The sequence below is a fragment of the Mus caroli genome, unplaced genomic scaffold (assembly GCF_978045245.1).
Source record: "Mus caroli unplaced genomic scaffold, Mus_caroli_1 scaffold_16, whole genome shotgun sequence".
In the NCBI taxonomy this organism is placed as follows: Eukaryota; Metazoa; Chordata; class Mammalia; order Rodentia; family Muridae; genus Mus; species Mus caroli.
The window spans coordinates 46,243,185-46,270,663 of record NW_028227271.1 but is presented as its reverse complement, the minus strand read 5'-3'; the positions used below and the strand labels follow the sequence as shown (position 1 = coordinate 46,270,663).

The 27,479-nt window shown below is 40.4% G+C and overlaps 1 protein-coding gene across 2 annotated transcripts; it reads right to left on the bottom strand.

Moving 5' to 3' along the window:
* Positions 1-32: 32 nt before the first annotated feature.
* Positions 33-27,479, bottom strand: Zhx1 (zinc fingers and homeoboxes 1). 2 transcript variants are annotated; one of them, XM_021183178.2, is made up of 5 exons: positions 27,168-27,479; positions 20,139-20,249; positions 15,516-15,641; positions 4,955-7,813; positions 33-1,532 (listed from the first exon to the last, which is right to left on the bottom strand). In XM_021183178.2, the coding sequence occupies exon 4, from the start codon at positions 7,577-7,579 to the stop codon at positions 4,958-4,960; it is 2,622 nt and encodes an 873-aa protein (XP_021038837.1). In that variant the 5' UTR covers positions 7,580-7,813; positions 15,516-15,641; positions 20,139-20,249; positions 27,168-27,479; the 3' UTR covers positions 33-1,532; positions 4,955-4,957. The 2 variants fall into 2 exon arrangements, with proteins under 2 accessions (XP_021038837.1, XP_021038836.1); XM_021183177.2 differs by lacking the exon at positions 15,516-15,641.

Genomic DNA, 27,479 nt, shown 5'->3' with positions numbered 1-27,479 from the left:
ACTGTCAAATAAAACTCAGACCACATTAGCAATGGTTTTAAAAAGGGAGCAATTTAATCATTATAATACAGAGTACTTTAAGAAGTTTTTAAATGTGTAAAAGAAAAACAGCTTAGTGCATTCAATTGTTACAGTCTTTACATCACTTCTTTTTTTAAAAAAAGTTAACAGTAGTATGAAAAAGCCACCCACAAAGCCAGCTGTCTGTGTGAAGAAATCAGCAAATTGCAGCATTTGGGAATTGCTAATAAAGCTATAGTTAAAAAATAAAAAGTTTATCAAAATGAAAGCAGCATGCATAGTCAAGGCTTTATCATAACATTTCTCATTAGCTGACAAACATTTAACCAAGAGCTTAGTATTTAGTATTCATTAAGTTAGACAAAACATGAACTGGCCAAACCCACTATGTGTGATCATCCAAAAAAAATTGTTTAAGTCCAAATCTAATAAAACTGACAGTTTGTCCTGTGAGGAAAGCACAGATTGAAAAGTGGTCCTATGATCACAACAGAAAGGGTCCTTCCCAACACGACATCAGCACCAGTCTAGTGACAAGTCAGTAGGAACTCTCTGTCTTCTGCTGCAGCAGACTTACCGTTAACAAGCTCCGATTCTTACACGAAAAGGTAATTTTTAACATGTTAGGTTCCGAATTCTTTTTCTCTGTTCACTGAAAGTGTTACTACAAGGTAGAATTTCATGAAAAGTAATTCCTGCAAAATCTGACCTGAGCCTGTCTGGTGCCCGTGAGAATGCGCAGCGCATGTATTTTACTGTGGACTCTGTTTCATGTGTGGAACAGTTTTAAGAGTTCCTCTCTACTAAGTTCTTTTTCCCTTGGGGTAGTATCTTCAGCTTAGTAAAAAGCAAGTCGATTCTGACAGAGGAGTCACACAGTGCTACAAATGGAAACAGTGCTTTGTATGAGTGTTCAGGGGAGGGTCTAGTCATGAAGGCCAGCAAGCCACAGGTCTTCCTGTCCTAACGTAACAGGCACAGGCACACTGCAAACTGTGGAATTTTGGTGTAGGACCTGATAAATAAGACACAGAAGTAAAGTAGGGTTTGGTTTTCCTCTTTCATTTCTAACAACTTTTACTCTGTAAAATGTTTGGTCACTCAAAGCTGTAAGCTTAATCACATGTCAAAGAATACAGGTAATACAGCCCATCTTACACAGCAGTAAGCTGGACTAGATGTGAGGACAAGCTCTAGTGGTCATTAACCCCTTAGAAAGTCAAAGATTCACAAGGTTTCCACCCTGTCAGGGTAAAAATGGACTGTATTAAAATTTCACTTTTTACAGGTGTGTTTAGTTAGCGCTCTATATACATTGCGGAACTTCCCCCGACTGCAGCAGTTTGACTTTGGCACAACATCAAGTTCCATTTCTTTTGGACATTGGATTCTATTTTGAGAGTATGTATGCCCCAAAGCATTTTCAGTGTCATCAGGATTAGTTGGGCCCATTCACAGTAATTCAGAGATCTTGAGTTGAAGAACTTATTCTCCTTCAGAATTTTAAGTAGCTATAAAAGAAAAACAAATAAACAAACCCCTGAAATTTTAAAGACAACCACATTTTAATTTCTGCTTTTAGAGTAAATAAACAGCTAGCACTAGTGCATCCCGCGTTCCCTTTAACACTGAGGTCACTCACCACGCACACCGCACAGTGCAGTTTGTGTAAGCCATGTGTGTGTTCCTCATTGGCCACATTTGCTTTTAGACAGACGCCTTTCTGTAATCACGTATCACATTATTAGGAGGAAGATATTTCATTGTCAGTATTTGTAACATGAAGCCTAACAGTTTATAGTATTTCTGCTTGTACGCAAGGCTAACTTGTACAAAAGTTATATTTACTTTGTGTTCTGCAGTATCTTTTTATCATATTCCTTTGTATATTCATCAAAGTTCCTATTAAACAATGAGTTCTGGGTTGTAAAAGAGGAACTACTTTTATATCTGCCTTCTGTGATTTTCTTTGCCTAGTTGCAATATTTTGGGAAGGTTTGGTTTTTGTAAGCCAAATCATTTAAATAAAACTTTTAAGAGGAAACCTATACTGAATAATTTTGTGAGAATTATTTTGTTAAATGAATTATAACATGCTAATTGATGTGTTTTATAATTTTACATTTCCAAGTGTTTCTTAAATTGTATATATGAATGTCGGGCGTGGTGGCACACGCCTTTAATCCCAGCACTCGGGAGGCAGAGGCAGGCAGATTTCTGAGTTCGAGGCCAGCCTGGTCTACAAAGTGAGTTCCAGGACAGCCAGGACTACACAGAGAAAAACCAAAAAAAAAAAAAAAATTGTATGTATGAACTATATGCTCTGCATAGATTCATGGGAGGGTGCACATGGCCAGCCATTGGTAGGTGTGTGTGGAGGGATGTGTTCTTCAGCTGACTTTTGCCTTTAGTTTCAGAGACAAGCCAGCAAAGCTCTAATACAGCTACACTAGGTGGCCAGTGAGCTCCAGGTGTACATCTCTCTCCACCATCTATCTCTCTTCAGCGTTGGGGTTACTAGTACTGTGCCTGCAGAACAGGTGCTGGGGTCTGAACTCAGGCAAATGCTTTATCTACTGAACTACTTTCTCAGCCCTGGCTTCTTTGTGTTTTGAAAGCAAAGGACACATATACTACATACAGTATAAAGTCTTAAAACCAGACTTAAGTGAACTTTATGACCATAATCAGTATCTGTAACTGTTATTATATAAGTGAAAGTCAGATCCAAGTAAACAGTATGGAAAATTTCACCTATTTTTAGATGATTACCACTCCCCAGAAAATGACTGCAAAGGCTGCATCAACAATTCACTGCAGCAACAAATTTGTTGATGTAATCTTGGCGGAAGACATGTTCTTGTGTTTAGCAATTAAAAAAAAAAAAGCCTGCTACAAATATTTTATGCATCTGGGTCAGAACAAAGCCTGTGGTGAAGTCTCTGACATGAGGAAGTGGAGGGCTAGATTTCAGGATAATGCTACAAAACTCTTGAGCTTCTTGTGACTTAAAATGATGACATGCTAGTCTCTGGCCTGCAATGAGACTTAGACTGTTGATGAAATAAGCAAAGCTTCATTCCATCTGATTTCTGTCTTAGGGATGTTGGTGATAAGAAACTGGGAAGGAACTGTTAATAAGAGAGACAAGTGTGTAGCCTTTATTAAGGTCTCTATAAATAATTGCTAAAATAAACAAGCCAGGAAGATGCCTCCCGAGGATTAAGAAAATACTGTGTAGAATAAAAGAGTACGCATGTAGGTTAGAGAGGAAAGAAGTCAAGGAAATAAGTACCTATGTTCACATACAAAATAATAATAAGAGCCTATGCCCCTCCCTCATTCAGTGATTGAAAACACAACAGCAATTGCTGACTAGATGCTGTTTGAGCTACAGAGAGACAAACACAGGCATTTCATGACAACTAAACTGTTTTCAAAACAATGTGTTTTTATTCTGGAATATTCCCCAAACAAAGAACAGAAAAGAATAAAACCATGTTCCTGAATTCCAAAAGAATTAAGAATTGAAGTTCTGGGCTGAGAATGTAGCTTAGTGCTAGAATGCTTGCCTGGCATAAACCTTCCCCTAGCTCACTCCCCAGTAATCGAACTCACATACAAAGAACTGAAGCCTAACTTTAGGTAACTACCTGCAACTACAGTAAATTTTTAATTTAATCTACAGTCTATTAAGGATCATGCCAAAACTTTTAGTTAAAGTGTATTCGTTTGCACTATGAAGATTTTATATTGTTTTAAGAGAGGATCTTGCTATGTAGCCCAGGCTAGCCTCAAACTTGAACACCTCCTGCCTCAGTTTCTTAATGTTAGGATTATGGGAATATGAAGCCACATCCGGTAGGAAATTTTTTTAACCAAACATAGTACTTACAATAAAGGAAGTTTATCTTATCCCAAAGAGCAAAAGATATTTTAGGTGACTGAGTTAATTTATATCAAATATGAAATCTCTTTTCTGACTTTTGATTTAGGACAAAAAATTATATTGTAGTTACTCCAAAACAGATGCCACCTGAGCACTGGTGAGTTGATACAGGACCTAGAATAGGCCTTTGTCTTTTAACAGAAAATGATACTGAGTGTGCAATACATCTTAAACTCTATTAAAAGTCTGATAACATTTTGAGAGACAACAAGGAGAAAAAAAAGCATCTACTTTTATTTCAGTTTCCTCAAACCCATCCGTCCTTGTGCTGTGGTCTCTCCCTTCAGTATACTTGCCCTTATTTTTAGTTTTTTTTTTTTTAATTGTTTCCTTACATAGACAAAAATGAAGCATTGGTAGAGAGGAGGTTACAAGAAATACTTTTTAGTTACCTTTACTGTTTGTTTTCTGTTTCCCTCCTTCCTTTTCTTTGAAACAAACTAAAATGTTTTATATGGAAAATAAATAATTAAAGGGACATTAGAACAGTAAACCCTATACAATAATCAAGATACACATAATAATAATACATGTCATGACTAGTGGCACCTAGTCCTCTTATTAGGAAAAAATAGTCTTTAAAAAACTTAGTGGAAGTAAAGATAAGGGCTAGGGAGATGGCTCAAGTCACCAAAGTGCTTGCATAAAAATATGCAAACCTGAGTTCAGATCCAAGGCCCCTCATAAGAGCCAGGCACAGCAGTGCACACCTTTATTCCTAGTGAAGATGTAGCGAGAGGTGGATCCTTGGAGCTTTTGGAGTTCCCTGAACACCTAGTATTGCTAAATCAGTGAGCTTCAGATTCAAAGAGATGCTGTCCCAAAAACTATGGCAGAGAGCAATAGAGGAAGACAGTATCGGCCTCTGGCCTACACATGCACGCACACACATGCACACACACACACACACGTGAAGATGAGTGAACCAATAAGATAGCTTTTAAAACACATATATGATGATAAACATGAAGGCTAAACACTTACATTTCAGTCATCCGATTTAGAAAGCTTCCGCTTCACATGTCGTGGGGGTTCCCAAGTGTCACTATCATCTGTTTCTTCTTCATCTTCTTCCTGATCATCAACAACTTCATCTTCCTCCTCATTTTCCTCAAATAATTCTATACCTAACTCAGATCTTCTCTGTCTTTCTGCAAACCACTCTCTGACCTGCTCATAACCCATGTGTGATCTGTTGACAAGTTCATCAAGGTCTTGCTCATTAAGAAATTTGTGCTTCAGGTAATAATCCTTAAGTATTGCTGTTCCAGTTTTAAACTTTATAAGCGATGGTACCCTGTCCCAGGTGTTCATTCTTTTTCCGCCTCTGGGCCGCCCACGTGGTCTGCCCCTGCCCCTTCCTTTGGGTCTGCCTCTCCCTCTTTTCCTATGGGAAGACAGACCATTCAAACTACTTGAATTAGAGCTTTGATAGTAGTAGTACCATTTCAAGTTTCCATTCTTCCAAGCATAACGGGTATCCCCAAACCAACTAACTATATCTGTTCTGGCAAGGCCACTCTCTTCAGCCAGCTTGTCATACTCTTCTGCTGATGGCCACTGTGTTCGGACAAATGCACTTTTAAGCATGTGCAGCTGCTCTGGTGTTTTCTTACATATCTTGCCTGTCCCTCCTGACTTAGGTGCAACTGTTTCATCTCCAGGAGAACTTTCTCCAGGCTCTTCTTTGGAACTACCTACATTACTTTCATCTACTTCTATTTTCTCATCCTTTAAAGCTTTTGTTTTATTTTTCTCTGTAAACCAAGCATCAATTTCTCTTCTAGTAAGTTTGGTTTGCGCTCTTAACCTATTTACTTCTTCATCAGTAAGTACAGAACTGTTGAGAAAACTTGCCTGAAGGGCACGGAGTTGCTCTGCAGTTTTCTCTTTAAACTTCTGGGGAGCAAAGTCAGGAAAGGGATTCCAGGACTGTTTCTGCTGTGAAGCAGCTGCCGCTGGGGGTTCTGGGGTTTCATCACTGGAGTCTATGATGATAGTGGCAGAGGAGTCATTGTTGAGATGTAAGCACTGGTTACTCTTTGAATTTCTCTGGTTGTACCTTGTATCACTAAACCATTTTTTAATCTCGCCTTTGGTAAGGCCTGTTATTTTCATAAGCCTGATGATCTCTGAGTCATGGGGAAACTGATTTTTTAGGTAGCTAACTTTCAGTTCTGCCAGCTGCTCTTTAGTCTTTTTGGCCCGAATACCAAATGAATCTGGGTTCACTAGTGCAGCTTCAGGTCTGACACTTGGCGAGGATGGAACTGCTGCTGTGGCTGGTTTTGTCTCTGTAGCAGGCTGAGCAGCAGGCACTTGGCTCTTTTGTACATTTGTTTGATTTGGAACCCCTGCCACTGTCAGGGCAATGGGTGCTGTTACTGGCAAGGTGTTTGTTCCAGCTACTTGAGTAAGGACCAGACCTGGCTGACCAACAATTTGGCATGTCTGTAAGATAGATGGTAACCCGTTACTCCCTGTGGAAATGTGTGTAGGAATAACAGTTATGGTCTGAGGTACAGTATGTACTGTTCCATTGAATTGTTTTCTTCTCGCCTCCTCTACTTCTTCAGGAGTCCAACTAACACCATGCTTTAAACGTTGGGCTGAAAACCAGATCTTGATTTGTTCCTCTGTATATTTTGCTTGAGCAGAAAGAACTGTAATTTCTGACATTGTAGGATAAGGGAATTTGTTGTAGGTATTAAGTAGAAGAGGATTGTTATCCAATGCAGCATTGTAGGTAGGAATGCTATTAACGGGGATTAAGACTTTAGGGAGCAAGTTTGAGTTCTGTTGAGCAGACACCGCAGTTATCACCTGTGCTAACCCAGGAAGAACAGCTGTGGGGGTCACCACTGTGCTGGCAGGACTGGGATGCACTCTGCTGGCGGTGGAAGTACTTGTATTGGATTCTAAAGCTGAAGAACTCACACTTTCTGCATTTTCTTCCCGGCTTGCTTTTACTCCATTCTCTTTCTCTTCAGAAGTGCCCTCAGCTGAGTTATGGTGGACTGTAATCCGTTTGTTCTCTACCTTATTTTTCATCATTTTCATGATGGGAGTTTTACTAATGGAGATTCCCGAAGAAGAAACATCTATGGATTCTCCTTGTTCTGTATTCTCCTCTTTAACAAAACTGCCATCAAAAGTTAGATCATTTATTGTCTGTTCAAAGATTGTCTGGTTATTCCGCTTCACCATAGTCAGCTTGAAATTTTCTTCTCCTGGGTGGTATTTCAGATTATGCTCAGAAAGTGCATCATACCTTTTGGTAAGAAAATTGCATTCAACACAAACATAGGAGGAATTCAGCACAACATTGGGATGTTCTGAATCTACATGGAAAGTAAACATATTTAGATCTGGAGTTTGAAAAGTACAATATTTACATTCATAGCCCCCTTCCACTTTCTTATTTTGCTGATTGTCAGAATCCACAGATTCGTGAACTTCTTCATCGCTGGAGACACTCTCTGCTTTAGCATTCTCTACGGGTGTCAGGATGGGAGGGCCTTCATCCAAATCCGATATCAACTCAAGATCTGGATCCTGCTCACTGGCAAGGACCATGCAAGGTGTTGTTGATTTTCGTCTGCTTGCCATTTTGATTTTAGGGGCAGGGATGAAGGGGAATCTCAGTGGTGATTTAAAAGCACTGAGGCTTAAAACTGTTTGGAATCCTTCATTTGAAAACAGTGGCTTCTAGCTCTTCAAGTCCACTTTTGTGCTCAACAAGTCTCATTGGTAGCGTTTCCATGGTGCACTCAAGTAAAAAGCTTAGTTGGCAGATAAAACACTGCTGAACTGCTGAAATGTATGAAGCACAACTCCAATCACCTACATTGGAATAAATTTAAAATGCATGACTATGATTTTTAATCCAATTATGTTATTATAATTACTTATGTTAAGCTGTAGCATAGGTCAGTTATACAGATATATACTCTGAATCAGGAACTCTAAGATTTTAAATAGATTTCTATCTCTAAGCCAACACATTGAAGACCATATGATACTTAGGGTCAGCTCCACGTGTGTTGATTTAGATCTTTTAGTTAGCTAGATAGTAGAAAGGAGCCTGCTATGGCAAGCACACTCTTACCAGTCTAAAGTAACAACAATCTGTTAACAGTGACCAGTGACAAGTATACAAAGTTCAACCCATCAACTAAGTCTTCTTCCTTCTCTGCTGTCTGGGCTCAAATGCTGAAAGAATAGCATACAGGCTTAAAACTGTTTGGAATAGCTCCGCAAGGCATATGCAGTTCCCTTCACTCTCTGGCCCCAACCTCACTTTTCTACTTCATCTCTTGGTATCTTCCTCCTCCTCCTTCCTATATCCTGTCATTCCAGGGATACTTGATACACTTATAAAGTTTATCTCAGGCTGCACTTGATTCCAGGTCATTTGTACAGTTAATATAATATCTTTCTGCATTATAAGTCACCTCTCCTATTTATTTTCTAATCTAGTGCCTACGGTATTGTAGCAGACCACTGCTAACAACATTTCTATTCCTGATCCCTACCTACACTTGCATACCTGTACTGTTGTCCTGATTGCCCCCCAAACCCCTTCCAGTAACAACTTTATTATGATAAAGCAGTCTCCAAAACTCATGACAAAGCAAAGGACCTCAGTATCTTCAGTCTAACACTTTCCCAGCTGAGCTTCTCTGGCTGACCTCTCGTTCATGTTTGATTGACAGTGCAAACAAGTCAGTACTGAAGCAGGTAGTCCCTGTCAATTAACCTGAATGGATAGGAATAGGGAAGTAGTTCCACTGAATCAAACTGGGTCAGAACAGATCACTACAGTCAACAATAGCTGCATTCACAATATTGATACTGAGACATCCACATATATACATATACATATATGTGTGTGTGTGTGTGTGTGTGTGTGTGTGTGTGTATGGTGCACACACACACACACTTCTTTAAATTCTGATATATGTATATATCCATATATAGATAGATAGATAGATAGATAGGGATGTTAGTGTGTCATGAAAGTGTAAAGGAAACCATGAGTAGGAAGAAAGGATCTTAAGGGAAAGGGCAGTAGAATCTTTGTATGGGAAAGCATAAGGGAAGGGTATTTGGAGATAGGAGTCCAACAGAAGGGGGAGATGGGGGAAGCACAGTGAGAGGGAGGTATGAATAAGAATAAAGTATAATGACAAGTACTGTGAAAGTACCATTTTAAAATGTGGGTTTTTTTTAAGATTTATTTATTTATTATATGTGAATACACTGTAGCTGTCTTCAGGCACCCCAGAAGAGGCCATCAGATCTCATTACAGATGGTTGTGAGCGACCATGTGGTTGCTGGGATTTGAACTCAGGACCTTTGAAAAAGCAGTCAGTGCTCTTAATCGCTGAGCTATTTCTTCAGCCCCAAAATGAGTTTTTATTTGTAAGCGATTATAAAGAAATCTCTGAAATTCAAAACTATTTAGCTCTTGTAAACTAGTATCATCTTCTAATCAAATAGGAATCATTGGTATTTTCAAATTGTCAATCACGCAGCTATTTGATAGCTGATTATCACTAAAAACAGGGATTCTCAGAGTTCAGGGGTAGCAATGAGAGCTTGGATTCAATATCCAGCACATAAAAACCGAGAAGCCACAGTAGAGAATCCCCCAACCAAGTAGAAGGGCAATGTATGGACAGCGAGGGTATTGCTGATGGGTGGGAAAATAAGCTATCTTATAACTTTATTCTCTTGCATCTGAAAAAGGCTGTCTTTAACCGGGACATACTAACAGCTAGAAATCAAAGACAGAGAGGTTTGTTTTCTGAAAGTAGTAGTTTTCAAAATTGATGTTTTAAGAAAGGGAGCCCTGAGCTGGCGGTGGTGGTGTGTGCCTTTAATCCCAGCACTTGGGAGGCAGAGGCAGGCGGATTTCTGAGTTCGAGGCCAGCCTGGTCTACAAACTGAGTGCCAGGACAGCCAGGGCTACACAGAGAAACCCTGTCTCAAAAAAAACAAAAAAAAAAACAAAAAAAAAAAATTAAAAAAGAAAGGGAGCCCTGAGCTGGAGAGATGGCTCAGTGGTTAAGAGCACTGACTGCTCCTCCAGAGGTCCTGGTTCAATTCCCAGAAACCACATTGTGGCTCACAACCATCTGTAATGGACATTTGATGCCCTCTTCTGGTGTGTCTGAAGACAGCTACAGTGTACTCATATACATTAAATAAATAAATAAATCTTTTTTTTTTTAAGGAGAGGCCCTTTTCAAACAAAATTACTCTGAAAAGCCAAAATGTCAGTCAAATTATGTTTATGAGCGTATGCTACTAAAGATGATCATATTAAGAGAAAAAAAAATCAACCTCAGAAAGACAATATTCCATGTTTTAGCTCTTTATGGCTCCTCAATTTTATACAGACACATAAAAGCATATGTTTATATAGAACATGAAATAGAAGCAAAGCTAACTGGGAGAATGAATGTGAAGAAGAGCAGGTAGCAAGGAGAAAGAACAAGAGGGGTGAATGTGCTCCAATTATTTACTTTAAGAATATGGAAATGCTGCGGGGCATGGTGGCGCACGCCTTTAATCCCAGCACTTGGGAGGCAGAGGCAGGCAGATTTCTGAGTTTGAGGCCAGCCTGGTCTACAGAGTGAGTTCCAGGACAGCCAGAGCTATACAGAGAAACCCTGTCTCGAAAAACCAAAAAAAAAAAAAAAAATTGTATGTATGAACTATATGCTCTGCATAGATTCATGGGAGGGTGCACACTAAAAAAGCTAAGGAAAGAGAATCACCAGTTCCAGGCTTACATGGTCTACACAGTGAACACAAGGCCAGCCTGGGCTACACATGGAAAAACAAAAAGCAACCTACTTACCTCAAGGGGCTCAGACTGTTTAACATCTGCGGTCTCTGTATCTAACTACGTAGACCTTTGAGACCCTTTCTTCTTCGAAAGCTGCTCACTACAACCTGCCTTCACATTCTGTTTTGCTAACAAAGCTGGAGTCTGGATATTATTTAAATAGTTCTCATGGGCTGAATGAGAATATGCTCATTTTCCACACTTGATGGAACTGTTTGGGAAGCTTTCGGTGCAGCCTTGTTATAGGAAGTGTGCCACTGTGGATAGATAGATAGGCTCTGAGGATTCAAAAGCCCATGCCTTGATGAGGAATGAGGATTACCCTTAACCCATGGGTAAAGGACAGATGTTTAAAATATAGTTAGGGATTGATTGGTTTAGTAAAGTGGTAGTTCTCCTCAAAGATCCAAACAGGGAACTCCATCAATCCTACAAAAAGAACTATAGGCAACTAAGGAATGCTGAGAGTGGAGGAAAGTTCTCTCCAGGGAAGAGCACAGCAGTTAGTTCTCTAACACCAAACGGCATTATCCAGACTGAGAAGGTTATGTTTAGGAGTATATGTACATATACATATACATATATACTTAAAAACATGTAGCAATAATTAAAAGAGTCATCATGAATTTGAAAGAGAGCGAATTTGAAAGAGAGCAAGGAGGGGCATATGGGAAGACTAAGAGGGAGTAAAGAGGGGAAAAATGGTGCAATTATATTATAATCTCAAGAATAGCCGGGCAGTGGTGGTGCACGCCTTTAATCCCAGCACTTGGGAGGCAGAGGCAGGCGAACTCAGGATTTCTGAGTTCGAGGCCAGCCTGGTCTACAAAGTGAGTTCCAGGACAGCCAGGGCTACACAGAGAAACCCTGTCTCGAAAAAAAAAAAAAAAAAAAAAAGAATAAAGGGGGAAAAAGGCCACACTATTCCCAGTTAGCACCCTGCCTCATGATTTTGGATGTGATATACGCTCTCAGCCTCTGCTCCTGCACCATCCCTGCCCTCCCCTGCCACCCCACTCTGGTCATGATGGTCATGGACTCTCACCCTCTGGAATTGAATAAAGATTCAACCTAGCATGCTGGCACAAAGTTATAAATTAAGTGCCTTCTTTTATAAGTTGCCTTGGTCTTAATGTTGAGAAAAGTAAGAAAGACAGTTTTTAAGAAAATATGAAAGGGCTGGAGAGATGGCTCAGCAGTTAAGAACACTAACTACTCTTCTAGTGGTCCTGAGTTCAAGTCTCAGCAACCACATGGTGGCTCACAATCATCTGTAATGGGATCCAATGCCCTCTTCTGGTGTCTGAAGACAGCTACAGTATACACACATATATTTCTTGAGAAGGGAGGGGAGGGGAGGGCAGGGGAGGGGAGGGGAGGGGAGGGCAGGTGAGGGGAGGGGAGGGCAGGTGAGGGGAGGGGAGGGGAGGAGAGGGGAGAAGAGAGAAGAGAAGAGAAAAGAGAAGAGAAGAGAAGAGAAGAGAAGAGAAGAGAAGAGAAGAGAAGAGAGAGAAGAGAAGAGTCGAGTCCCCAATCCCCACAAAGCTTCAAGATTTAGCCAAATAAATGCACTTAATCTGAAAAGAGATAAAAGAAAAAATGATGGAGATGGAAAGAAGCACAAGAACTGAGTTCAATCTCCAATACCCAAAACAACATCAACAAAGTCAAACATGGTTGGGCACTTCTAATTCCACATGGGGTTGTGGGTGGCGGGGATCAGGGACAAACAGATCCCTGGAGTTCCCTATCCTGCCTAGAGTACTTGGCAAGTTCCAGGCCACTGAGAGATCCTGCGTCAAAAACCAAAGTGGACAGCACCTGAGAAATAACAGCTGATGTTATTTATCCTCAGGTTTCTGCCTACACACACACAAACAACAACAACAACAACAAAATCTTCAGGGCTCTTTAAGTTATAACTTTGTTAAAAACAAGAGTTTTAGTACAACTGACCCATTTCATGGATGAAGAAAATCAGACACTAATTATTTCATAGAGGCTATATGAGACAGCATAAAACCACAGGGTTTAGAGATGTTCTGTCAGTAAAATATTTGGAAAAGATACTCAACTTCATCCTAAGTTTTCTTACCTATAAAACTAAGATTCTTCAAAAATGTCACTCAACAAAAACATATGAAATGTCAACCATGTACCTTACATTGTGTCATGCACAGGTGTCATGCAGAGGTGGCCGGGATAGATTGCCTATGCTTAGTCACTAGGCCAGCAGCAAGGGAAACTGGCAGTCAAACATTACTTGGAATCGTTCTGACCACTAACAAGAAAATTAGCAAGAACTATATAAAGCACAGCACAGGGGCCTTCATGAGAAGCAGCAGAGAAGACTCCCCTAGATAAGTAGGAATAACCTAGCTCGAAGGCAAACAAGAGCTGTTTTCTTCACAGCTCATATGCACAAAGAGATTTAACTGTCTTCCACTCTCTCAAAAATTCTTTTGGGAGAATAAGAGATAGAATTTGCATATTATAATTGTTTGAAAGTAACTTAATCAGCTGACAAGGCACAAATTGAATTAAAAATCAGAAATAAAAATCACTACTATGGAGCTAGGTGCATGCTTGTAAACCCAGCCCTTGAGAGGAGAATCAGGAGTTCAATACCATCCTCTGCTACACAGTTTGTGGCCAGCCTGGGTTACACATGACCCTATCTCAATTTTTAAAAGAAAAAAGAAATAGATAGATAGATAGAGATAGAGAGATAGAGAGGTAGAGAGATAGATATATAGATATACATACTGTGTGGCAAGATGGCTCAGTGATAAAGCATATACCACAGGAGCATGAAGACCAGAGTGCAATCCCCAGAAATTTCCAAAAGCTGTGTGGGCATGGTGGTCTACCTGAAATCCCAGACTTTTCATGCTACATATACACAAAATGGTATGGTCCCAATTAATCTCCCTTGTCACTAAAGGCAATAACATGAACCCAGGAAAACTTCTGTAGAGAAGTCACTGTAGGTAACAAACATCTCCTCCTCTGTTTACAGTTAACTAAAAGTGACTCCAAAACCAATCTCAGGACTTTGCACATTTACTATAGAAAGTAGTTAGAGGTCAGCTGCACGAGGTCCTGCAACACTGGGCCCTAAAACACAGTAAAACATGTGTAAATACATCAAGCACCGTACATATTACTTTTGGAAAACTTTCAGTTCATGGGTCTGTAGAAAAATGTTTTTGTTTGTTTGTTTGTTTTACTTTATTAAATATTTGTTTTGGTTTTTTTTGTGGTTTTTCGAGACAGGGTTTCTCTGTGTAGCCCTGGCTGTCCTGGAACTCACTTTGTAGACCAGGATGGCCTCGAACTCAGAAATCCGCCTGCCTCTGCCTCCCGAGTGCTGGGATTAAAGGCGTGCGCCACCACACCCGGCTTAAGTTTTTATTGTATGAATGTTTTGCATGTCTGTTTGGCATGTGTGCCTGGTCCCCATGGAAGTCAGAAGAAGGCATCAGATTCCCTGGAACAGGAGTTACAGGCAGCCGTGAGCTACTATCTGGGTACTGGAAATTGAACCCAGGTTCTCTCCAAGAGCAGCCAAGTGCTCTTAACCTTTGGGCTATCTCTCCAGCCCCAGAAAAATATGTTTTTAAAAGCTGATTAAGTCAGTTGTAATAGTGCCATTAAAAATGATAACAAGAACATGGAAAGAATTTTATCCAATGGTATTTTTAAAAACCTGAATAAAATTTGCATTATATTAATAATAATAAGTAAGAGAATATATACTATACTCTTAGAAAAAGACTAGATGAATATTTTTAAAATAGACTTTTCATGTTACAGGTGGAATATTTATGGTATTTATATATTTTCTTCACTATTGTTTGATACTGTTTTCTGTAAAATATGACAAATAATAATTTTAAAGACTTAAAATTGCAGACAAGTTTATTTTTATTTTAGTGTTAGTTCTGACCTAGGACCAACTAAATAAGCTGAGTTTTCTGTTTGTTGACTCAGGGTCTTGTTATAAAAGCCCAGACTGGCCTCCAATGTCAAATCCTCCTGCCTTAACCCCCTGACCTTCCTTCACTCTGAATGTTGGGATTGTAGGGCATGCCTAGCTGGAAACAAGTTTTCTTTTTAAGGCAAAAAACAAAGTTATATAAGGTTTTTCAGGGTGGCAGGAACCCACCCCTTAGCAGGTGTATGCAGGTGTGTCTTAGGACACTGTTCTCAGCAGGTGTATGCAGGTGTGTCTTGGGACACTGTTCTCAGCAGGTGTATGCAGGTGTGTCTTGGGACACTGTTCTGAATCTGGTTCTAAGAGACCTTAAATCACCCATATTCTCTAGGTAGCTCTGGCCAAGCCCGTTTCTATAGGCCCATCTACATCCTGGCATCACATGTGTGCCTGGTGCCTGTGGAAGTCAGAAGAGGGCATCAGCTCCCCTGGAACAGGAGTCACAGCGGCTTCTTCTGAGGATAAGATGCTTTTCAACCAACTCATGATTCAGAACTCATTGAAATAATTACAAAAATATTTCTCTACAGAAGGACTCAATGAAAGCAAAATTTGTTTCATCACAGCAAAAAAATGTTGGGAGTCCTTATACAAATTCTTTTATGGTCAGAAAGAATGTGTTTGGCTTTCCACGACATCTCTAGGCTCCAACAAAGAACATATTAAAGGCCCAGCAATGTTTAAAACTTACTTTGTAAAATGTCTTTAAGGAGCTAGGGAGGTAGCCCAGTTGGTAGAATGCTTGCCCTGCATGCATCAAAATCCTGAATTGTTTTCCCAGACAGGTATAGTGGGGTACACCTGTCATCCCAGCACTCTGGAAGTAGAAAGTGAGGATTGTAAATTCAAGGTCATCCCTGTTCATTGAAGGAACACAAGATTCATGAAACTGTCTCAAAAAGTGTTGGAGGAGGTGTTTGGAGAGATAGTTCAGCAGTTAAACAAGAACTGGTGCTCTTCCACATTCTAAAGGACCTGGTTCAATTCTAGCACCCACATGGTGGCTCACAACCACCTGTAACTCCAGTTCTAGGGCATGTGGCAGCTTCTGTGGACACCAGAGGTAAAGTATACATACAAACATACACACACACACACACACACACAGAGGCAAAAACAATCATACACATAAAATTTAAAATCCTTAGGGGTGTGTGTGTGTGTGTGTGTGTGTGTGTGTGTGTGTGTGCACGCATTCACTCCTTTGAGTGCTCACTTCTGGAAGAACTACTGAAAGCACTGTTCTCTGCTATACAGACTACTTGTAACAAGCCCACATGGACAAGTCACTTAGTCATCAGAGTATGAAGATCCTCTCCGACCTAAAGCACTCCACAAAACATAGTAGCAACATTCAATAAACAGTTACTATTATCTAAAGTTCACTAGTAATAAATGAGCTTTATGTATGACTTGGGCATGTCTACTTTATAAACTAAGCATGAAACTAAGGAAGAAAAAACATTCCAAGGACTATTTTTGCAGTAAATTCAAGTGAAAACAACATAGTCTTGCAAACAGATCAAAGACAGTTTGTACTTAGAAACATGACTTCTGCTCTGTAAAAAAAACTATCATAATGTAATACATTTTTAAAATATTAAAATGCTTTTTTCAGATGGGCAGTGGTGGCGCATGCCTTTAATCCCAGCACTTGGGAGGCAGAGGCAGGGGGATTTCTGAGTTCGAGGCCAGCCTGGTCTACAGAGTGAGTTCCAGGACAGCCAGGGCTACACAGAGAAACCCTGTCTCAAAAAAACAAAACAACAACAACAACAACAAAGTACTTTTTTCACAGAGAAAATGAGTTAGATTTGGGATGGAGAGATGGCTCAGCAGTTAAAAGCACCGATTGCTCTACTAAAGAACCAACATTTGATTATCAAAACCCACATGGGGTAAATGAGGAAAATACCTAATAAAAAAAAAAAAGGAAAAAAAACCCACATGGGGACTCCCAAACATCTGTACTCCTGTTCCAGGGGTCCAATGCCCTTTTCTGGCCTCCATAGGCACCAGATGCACACATGGCACAAAACATACATACAAGAAAAACACCCATATTCATAAAATAAAACATTTTAAAATGTTTAAAGTTACTGGATTCTATGCCTGTTAATGAAAATGTCAAATGTTATTTAAAATGTTTATAAATTAGACAGAATTGTAGCTGTATTGAATCCCCAAGTCTTATATTTCAAATTACATGATTAACAGATAATAGTATTATGGCCTATTTAGCCACAAAATATGTTATTTAGGTAAGATTGTATATGAATAAAATAAATATTTTATAGCAAATATGGGTCAAATAAAAATATGTTGTAAGATATTATAGTTTGTTAGGTTCATGTTAGTTTCTATCTAGCATCAACTAAATAAAACTGTTCTTAAGAAGCAAAAATATATGCACTAAGAATCCCTAGGAATCTTCACTCGTATAGTTCCCTGGGAATTCTTGGGACTCTGCTCCATTTAGTCTCACATTCTCACCTCTCAATCAGAGCTCTATTCGGCTAGCTGGAAATATTTAGTTTCACATGTTTGTACTCAAAGTAAAAATTACAAATCTAGTAAGAAAGGCATTTTCACATTTAAAATGTAAACATTTGCATAGTCCAATTCTTAAAAATATTAAATTAGGAACTTGACAACACAAATGTGTAGCCATGTAAATGCTTTTAAAATATTACTGGCACTTAGAATCATTACCTAAAAAATAAACCTCAGGAAAATGTCAAAACCAAAAGCAGTCCAGTATTAAAGTGACTACAAGCAGAAATGGATATGACAAAAGCTGAGGTGTCTGAAAGCCATGACCAAAGGTGAACTCATTACAGAGAATCCCTCTGCCAATGCTAACAAAGGCTAAAAGGTAAGGAGCTACCACTGCTACCTAGTTTTGTTCAAGTCAGAGAGTGGAACTTAATGACACTGAAGACTTAAAGAATCCAGGCAGGACAGGTTCCGCTGGAAAACTCGGTCCCATTATTTGAGGAGGAGAATGTCCCTAGGACATTAACAGCCCAGCTGGCATATATGTGCTGTGAGGTGGGGTATTACATTGAGTGGCATAAACTAGCTCTATCATGAAACTGACTTGTTGACAGTTAGTGAATGGGACCCAAAAGTGCTTGTCTGCTGCAGACAGTTTTCCCTAGTGTTTGCAAGAATGTGTGCTGTGGGCCGGGCGTGGTGGCGCACGCCTTTGATCCCGGCACTTGGGAGGCAGAGGCAGGTGAATTTATGAGTTCAAGGCCAGCCTGGTCTACAAAGAAACCCTGTTTCAAAAAACAAAAAACAAAACAAAAAAAAAAAAAGAACGTGTGCTGTGTCTTCTCCATAAGAATGCTTTGTTCTGAATAAGGCTATCTTTCCTTGAGAAACTGGAAGATCATTCATCTGTACATTATAGTTCCTATTTATAAAATGAGGCAACTATTACCTATTTCAGTGAGGATATATTTATTTGACTTTAGAAAAATATTTAAAATAACAATTGGACTAAATTATTTCAAGTCTATAGTATATCACCTAATGTTTCCTGTAAAAGCCAAAATTAGGTAAAATATATCAAAATGTAAAGCACAGCCAAATATTCAAAACTTGGTATGTTTAATATAAGTAAAAGTATAACATACTAATTTTCATAATTATAATTCACGATTATCAGTAGCCTGTATATTTATAGTATATTTTCAAGTATTTATGTCTTAAAGGTATTTTTTAATTACATTTCTTTATTTTCAGTGTGTGATCATGTATGCCACAGCATATATGTGAATGTGGAAGGACTACTTGCAAGAGTTGGTCCTCTCCTTCTAGGGTGTGGGTCTCAGGGATGAAACTTAGGACATCGGGCTTTTCAAAAGACTGAGCCATTTCACTACCCCTGAATATTGTACTTTATTGATTTATTTTTAAGAACGATTTCACTTTGTAATTCTGGCAGGCCTGGAATTTGATGTGTAGAAAAGGCTGGTCTTAACCTCAAAGACCCACCCATCTCTGCTTCCCAGGTTCTAGCATTAAAGGCATGTGCCACAGTAGCTGGTTGGAGTTTTAACATAAACAAAAGAGCAGTAAAAATTTAGATCAATTTCCCTACATTTAGGTCCTTCACTGACCATGTTCCTTTGTCTTCAAGCCACATTATTAGAGCATCTGGTGCAGTGCCTGACACATGGCAGACTATGGCAAATATTAGCTGAAAAACAAATTATAAACATCCTAAATAAAGGCTGGAGAGATGGCTCAGTGGTTAAGAGCACTGAGTGCTCTTCCAGAGGTTCTGACTTCAATTCCCAGCAACCACATGGTGGCTCACAACCATCTGTAATGGGATCCAATGCCCTCTTCTGGTGTGTCTGAAGACAGCTACAGTGTACATTAAATAAATACACACATAAATACATAAAAATAAATCTGTTGTTACAAATATCCTAAATAAGATGTATGATGAGGGACTGGAGAGGTGGCTCAGCAGGTAAGAGTGCGTGCTGCTCTTGCAGCGGCCTCAGGCTTGGTTCTTAGCATCCATGTCAGGTAGTTCACGACTACCTGTAACTCTACTTCCAGGGGATCTGACACCCTCTCCTGGCCTGCACAGTTGCTTTCTACTATTAATTTTTACTTTTATTCATAGGTATGCATATGTGTGTCTCAATGTGAGTGTATTCCACATGTGGCAGGTTCCACATGGAAGCCAGAAGGTGGCATCTGATCTGGAGCTGGTGTTACAGGCAGGTGTAAGTCACTGGCTGGATACTGGGAACTGAACTCAGGTCCTCTGAAGACCTCTAGAAATAAGTGCTCCTTTTTTGGCGGGAGGAGTTTGAGACAGTCTCACTATGTAGCTCTGGCTATCCTGGAATTCACTGTGTAGACCAGGCTAGCCTCCAACTCACAGAGATATACCTGCCTCTGCCTCTCAAGTGCTGAGATTTAAAGACTTGTGCTGTCATTCCAGATGTAGTAAGTGCTCTTAACCACTAGTGAGCCATCTCTCTACCCCTTAGCTGCTGTTTTAAGGAAAACATTAAGAAAAGAAAAAGTAAAAAAAGAGAGAATCACTGTCCTTTTTTTAAGACTGTGTGTGTGTGTGTGTGTGTGTGTGTGAGTGTGTGTGTGTGTGTGTGTGTGTGTGTGCACATGCATGTATGTACGTGCTCACAGAGGCAAGAAGAGGGCACTATATCCCCTGGAATCTTGAGTATAGGCAGATTTTAAAACATTAGTCAAATACAGTAGTATGGACACTTAAGTGAGTACATCTGTACGAGGCTTTACCATCCCTGAATGAGGAAGCACATACCTGCCATAGCTTCTTCAGCATTCTGTTCCTTAAAGCAGAAGGTTATCCCTTCAAATGAGGTACTTGGCTCAGGCCATCATCACAAATTGTCCCAAAGTAGCTAGCAGGCTTCTACAAAGAAAAATATACTATTATTTTATTATTCTCAATATTACTCGGACTTACTAACAACCACAGTTTAGGCCTTGGCTTTTAAAAAGTGTTTAATTCTGGGGGAAAATTTATTTCCTCATAGAAATTAATACACACACACACACACACACACACACATGTAAATGCCAAATGCAATACTGATAGGAAACACAAAGGTGCTTTAAAAATCTACTTACACAGAACAATCCAGTAACATATTATTTTCAATAAAATGACAAAATCCTATTGTGACAAACTCTGTTACAGAAGCAGCAGATGGAAAAAGGACTTCTTTTGGCTCATAGTTTTATGGTGAGGAAGGCAAGGCAGCATTCATGGCTACAGGCACCTGAAGAAATGTGCTCACATATCCATGGTCCCAGCAAGCATCAGGAAGGTTTGTCTGGGTTACCTAGAACCCAGAGACCCACTTCCTCCAGCTGGGCCCTACCTGCTAAAGGTTCTATATGTATTACAAACAATTAGAATTGCCCTTCATGGCACTGCATGTTTTTAATCCCAGCACTTGGGAAGCAGAGGCAGTCGGACCTCAATGAGTCCAAGGGCAGCCAAGTCTACATAACAATTTCCAGCCTATCCAGAGTTACACAGTGAGAGACCCTATCATATACATGCAACATTTTTAACTCATCATTCTCAGAAAATTCAAACTAATGTCTAAAATGTTTGGTATATTTCCAAGAGTACCTAATACACTGGGAAGTTTTAATAAAAACTACAACTGCTTCTTTAACTAAAATAACAGCAGTACTTTTGAAAGATGAAATATTTCACTTATTTATTTATATCTACATTGGTGTTTTGCCTGTATGTATGTCTGTGTGAGGGTGTCAGTTCTTGGAATTACAGACAGTTGTGAAATGCCATGCAGGTACTGGGAATTGAACCCCAGTCCTCTGGAAGAGCAGTGAGTGCTTCTAACCACTGACCCATCTCCCTAGCCCTGAAAGTAGAAATTTTGTTGCTGTTCTTAAATCACAGATACTCTAAAGCACAGAGAAACAGAAAATCATCTTTTATTTTTCCCAAGTATCTTATGTTCTTACTCCTGATAATAGTACATACAAGCTTAAGAAATATTGTAAATATAGTAAAACATCCACTGAATAAAAGCTTAGGCCAAAACCTTCCACTAGTTTCATGAAAAGTAAAAGCACTTTACTGGCAGACACGGTGAAGCATTGCACGTTGGACTACACAATTTTGTTTTTTAGTATCTCCACACTCAACCACTCCTTAGCACCCATTACAGGACGTGAATAAGGAGAGAAAATAGGGAACAGCTGCCACAGAGAAAGGTTATTTTCAAAAGTGAATTATTAATACAGTAGGAAATTGGTAGCCAACTGCAATTCATTCTTAAATCACACAGAAAGGGTAAGATGTTTTACTGAACAAGACTCTCCTGAGATGAGCTGCCAAGACACGTGAAGGCACAGACCAAGAGGCACACCAGATGAGCTCTTTGATTCTTCTGAATGAAAACCACATTTCTCTGATGCTATTCCAGTTTTGATACAGAGATTCCTTAAGGACATTTCTAATCCAGAGTATTTTTTTTTAATTTAGGGTGAGCGTATTTCAGAAATTAAAGAACTCAAGCATGTACATTATACAATAAAAAAGAACAAGCTGTTCTGGCAGTAATTATAAAGACCTAGAAGTCTGAGCTCTGCAACAAGCTGGACAAACCCCAGCACTGCTGCTCACTACCTGCTTGGTTTTAAAAAAGGTTTTAAACACAGGCTGAGTCTGTGTGCTCAGCCTCCTCATCTATAGGCTGGAGCAAGCAGCAGGACTTTGTTAATGGGGCTGTTCTGAGGACTGGAAGAAGAAGAAAATAGCTCTTAGGCTATTTTCTGGTACTTAGTAAGAACATAATAAATTTTGTTTGGGTTTTACTTATATTACTGTCACATTATATAACAAAGGAAGTCTCTGTTTAAAATTTGATCAGTGCTAATAAACTATAAAATATTTTTAAGATCTGGTTGACAGTCAACCTGTACATTGCGTTCCCTGTTTATAATGCTGATATATTAAGTTGGCTTTAACAGTAGACAAATAATATAATTCAAGCCCTATACACATACATACTCTGAGTTACCTTCAAAATGAATCATTACTATATGACACACTGTAAAGGGTATTTCATAAAATTAACAAATCTTTGATATACGTAATCTTACATCATAGAGGAAGAACTGGTCTTGTTAACCTTTACACTCCTATATGCCTCCCTCCACATAGTCCATATCCAGTTAAGTTTTAACAACCTTCTTTTTCACAAAAAAATGGGCTGTAGATGGAAGTAAACATTTAGGATAGGAGGGAGACATAATTATAAGTAAATATCCGCAAATATCAAAGCATCCTATGTCCTTTCATGACAACCAAAAAGGAGAAATGCATATTGAGGAAGAGGAAAAGGGGGACTCAAATCATACAAGAAATATTCATCACCTATAACTAATGATAACTATTATTTTAATATCTATTTATTTACTTGTGTATATATTTGGAAGGATGGCACATGCCATGGTGCAGAAGACAACTTTTAGGAGTCCATTCCCCTTCTTTAGACCAGAGTACTAAAGGGGTTCTGAGAATCAAATTAAGGTGATTAGCAGCAAGTATTCATCCACTGAGTCATCTTCTAGTGCCCTGACAGCTTTATTTTACATAATAAATATACATTTACATATATACATTTATAGCTACTATTACTGCTGTTTAAAAATAAGCTCTGATATGAATTTTTTAATTCTAAATTTAAAAAATGAAAATGAAAACCCTACAAAAATAATTTCTCAGGGCTATTGTTAGTAGAGGACTCACACAGAATGCAAGGCCTTGGGGACTCAGTTCCCAACACAACATAAACTGGCCCTCAGAGCACAACGGTAACTCTAGATTTTTTTAGTAGGTTGGGTTAGGAAGAGCAGTTCAATGACCTCCTTGGCTACATAAGGAGCTTGAGTCAGCCTGGGCTACATGAGACCCTCTCCAAAACAAAACAAAACTATTCAAACTTAGCCATGTGTTTATAATTATAGTACTCAGGAGAAGGAGACAGAGGCGGGAGGATTGAAAGTTCCAGGCCAGTCTGAGCTACGTAGCAAGGATAGGACTTAAAAACACACATAAACAAATATTTATTCAGCTGACCTCCTTGAACAAATGTCATTCTGAAACTGCCAATATATATTAGTTTTCTAAAATGTATCATTTTACTTGTTTAGGCCAAAGGTACATATCAGTTAAACATCTGAGTGTATATGTGTGTCTCTTCATGGCACATACATTGAAGAACTTAGATGATATAAAATGACAAGATTAGCCCTAGACTCATTCTGTTGAACCAGGCTGGCCTTAAACTCAGAGATTCACCTGCCACTGTCTCCCAAAAGCTGAGACTAAATACATGTACCACCACTGCCAGGCTGAATATCTTTTAAGAACATGACCAAGATCTGGAGAGAGGCTCAGTCCTTAAAAGTATTGACTGTCCTTCCAGAGGACAGAGGACCTGGGTTCAATTCCCAGCACCGACATGGAGGCTCACATCTGCCTATAACTCCAGTTCCATGGGATCCAGCCACCTCCTCTGCCCTCTGAGGGCACTGCATACCACGGTGCACAGACATACATGTAGACAAAATGCCCAAACACAAGCAATATTATAACTTTTTAAAAAGAGTGCATGAAAGTACGGTCTGGAGAGATGGCTCAGCAGTTAAGAGCACTGGCTATTCTTCCAGAGGTCCTGAGTTCAATTCCCAGCCCCCACATGGTGGCTCATGGCCATCTATAAAGGAATCTGATACCCTCTTCTGTCATGCAGGTGCACATGTAGTAGAGCACTTATAAATAAATAAAATAAACTTTTAAAAAAAGAGTGCATGACAGTAAAAGAGAAAATACCTCATCACATCACTTTTCCATATGAGTGTGAATTAAACAAAACAGGAACTCTTTGAAACAAGCCTCCACGTGTATGCTATCAACTACAATAGTAAGACAGCAAAGCTCTGCTCCTTTTCAGCAAAACCAAGAATCCTGAAAGGTAAAACTACTGTGACATCTTTCATGTCCTACCCTCAAGCCAAGCAAGCTCAGCTGTGCAGGAGACGAAGCTACCGATGAGCATCTTCTACACAGACACATTTATGTTTTCAGCCTTAGCATATTTTCAAACCATCTGGCATCTATGTATGCCTCTCTGGTTTGCCAGACTAATCTGTTCAGAACTGAGTATAACACTAGAGCTATATGCACTGTGGGAAAAGCAAAGAACAGCACATAGTTAAAGTTGTGTTCCAAATGCTGAGCTATAAACTGGTTATACCTGACCTGTATGTTTAAAGCATCTCTACCAAAAATATTAAGCTCTTTTGAGAATGTACAAATGGCTCAGGACTGTCAGAAGTTACCAAAGTCACTAGAATTCTTGGGAGTTTATTTTTTCTCGTTTTATTTGTTTGTTTGTTTGTTTGTTTGTTTGTTTGTTTCGAGACAGGGTTTCTCTGTGTAGCCCTGGCTGTCCTGGAACTCACTTTTGTAGACCAGATTGGCCTCGAACTCAGAAATCCGCCTGCCTCTGCCTCCCAAGTGCTAGGATTAAAGGCATGTGCCACCATGCCGGCTTTTTTTCTCATTTTAATCTAAGCAGTCAAATAAAACATATCAAGAGGTAGTTCTATAAAAAAATTCATTGATAAATAAAATACTATAAATTGTATATTTACAAAATTACCTAAGGGTCAGTGAGGTGGTTTGGTCAATAAAAGCATTTACCACCAAGCCTGCTACCTGAGTCTGCTACCCAGAACTCCTGAAAGTTGTCATCTGACCTCCACATGCAGACAGTGGGATGTGCACATAACTGCACACAAACACAAATAAACAATAAATGTAAAAAATTAGTATCTAAGATTGAGATGGTGGTACACACTTGTAATCCCAGCACTGACAAGGAAGAGGCAGGAGGACTGCCATAACTTCAAGGCCAGCCTAGGCTATGTTTTGAAACTTCAATTCAAAACAAAATCTAAGATTATGCATTTTACTTTGCCTAAAATTAGTCTGTATACTTTTAAAATGCTTGGAGGATGGAGATAGAAACTAAGATAAAAAATATTCATGAATGTCCTTTTCCTTATATGCCCTGTTACCCAACTACTGTCCCTGGCAGCACTCAGCCTTTCTTTCCTTCACTTAAAATCTGGAATCAGAATTGCTTCTTTAGAAATAATCTATGTGCCAGTAGCCTTGTTAGAACAAACTTCTATTAATCCCCACTGCCAGTTTGAAATAATGACTTTTTCAAGGCATTTTAAAAAGAAACAGAGGCCGGGCGTGGTGGCGCACGCCTTTAATCCCAGCACTCGGGAGGCAGAGGCAGGCGGATTTCTGAGTTCGAGGCCAGCCTGGTCTACAAAGTGAGTTCCAGGACAGCCAGGGCTACACAGAGAAACCCTGTCTCGAAAAACCAAAATAAATAAATAAATAAATAAATAAATAAATAAAATTAAAAAAAAATAAAAAGAAACAGGTAATTACTACTGCATACAAATTAAAGTGTTAGGACAAAGACTTCTGAAATACAATGACCAGCATCACAAACAGAAAGGTATACTTGTGTACCCCACAACACACAGTCTTTTCCTGGGGAAGGAGTGGTCCTTCCGGATTTTCATTTGCCATAATTTTAATCTCCGAGAGAATTGCTTCTTCGAGTTGCATGGAATCCCACCCTAAAAACGTCACAACTTCTCAATCAGCCTTTCTCATAATTTCCTCCTTGGCTTGTTTTGGTCTTGTGTTTTAGAGAAGGGTTAGTGACAGAAAAGTCCTGTGAGCATTCCTACTTTACGCTTCTCTACATTCAGTTTTCCAATTGCTTTGCCCAGAGTAAGCTAAGGATAGCAAACAGAATCTTATTCTTCCGTTTGGTTCGTTTCTTACTGGTACCTTTGGAGTACCGAAACAAAGAATTCTAAGTCCCTCTCTTGGAACTTCGGTGTAAATACACAAGGAAAGAGCTTCCGTCAGGGCTTGGCTTTCCTGCCATCAGACCCCAGTCCTTTTTATTCCCTCCTAGCCAATTCCCTTTAAGCCCCAAGGCTTGGAGCTTCCTCTGGTCCATCGCTCTCCCAAGTCTGCACTCCCGCTCCTCTACAGACTCTGCAGAAAGAGACAAGTGTGTTTCCACCCTCTTTAATGAACTTCTCCCCTAAAAGCCTGCTCTTCCTCAAAATATACTTCGCCCTATACTTCTTGGGGATGCAACTCCTGAGTCTTCTCTGCTGAGGTTTCCTGTTGCTCCGACCCCAAAGCCAGTGCGCTACAGTCCAGCCGGAGATCCTTGGCTGACTCTTCAGAGGGGGGCTGCGCCGCGTCCCCACGAGGTGGCCTCACGCCTCCGGAGGCCCAACGCTGGAGATCTCCCCCAGGACCCGCACGGTAGTTAGGGTCCGCTGTCCCAGAGACGTCCTTCCCCCCCAGGGAGACCGGCTCCCCATCCCCTCTGCGCCCCCAAGTTACTCAGTGCTCTCCCAACCAAGGCGCTGGGGCTTTCCCTCCAAACCCTCCACCCAGAGCTCAGTCCTCGCTCTGACAACCTCCCGAGAGAACCCGGGAGCTGCGACTCCGTCCGCCCCGCCGCGGGGCAGGCCCGGTCCCTCCGAGTCCGATCCTGCGTGCCCAAGCGCCGTGGGCTGGGTCCCGAGGAGGAGGGGTGTCTGTGTCCCGCTGCTGCCCCGTCCCGTGTCGCGCCAGCGCCCGCGCCTCTCGGCTTCCCTACCCGCCGCGAGCTCCTGCTCGGGTTCCACCCGCAACCGCGAGGCCCAGTCCCCAGCCCGCTCGCGCAGCTACCTGCAGGGGCCGCCTCGCCTCAGCGCCTCGCCGCCGCCATCTTGCATTTCAGAGCGACTGCACTTTTCAGGGAGTCAACTCTGACCCGTGAACCCTAACCCCGGAACCACTCGGAGGGCCCTCGCGCGAGGGGGCCCCCCACGGAGCTCCGCAGCCCGGCAGAAGCTCCGAGAGGCCAGGCCAGGGTGCGAGAGAGTCTCTGCTCCCTGAACCCACAAGGGCCGCGAGGAGGAGCCAGCCGAGGCGGGGACGAGCCGGGCGCCCCACTCGAGGACTCCGCCGCTCCTCTAGGATGCGACCCAGGCCGCTCCT

Bases quoted from the DNA above. Each gene is read 5' to 3' on its own strand.
- Zhx1 (XM_021183178.2), bottom strand. From the start codon at position 7,579: ATGGCAAGCAGACGAAAATCAACAACACCTTGCATGGTCCTTGCCAGT.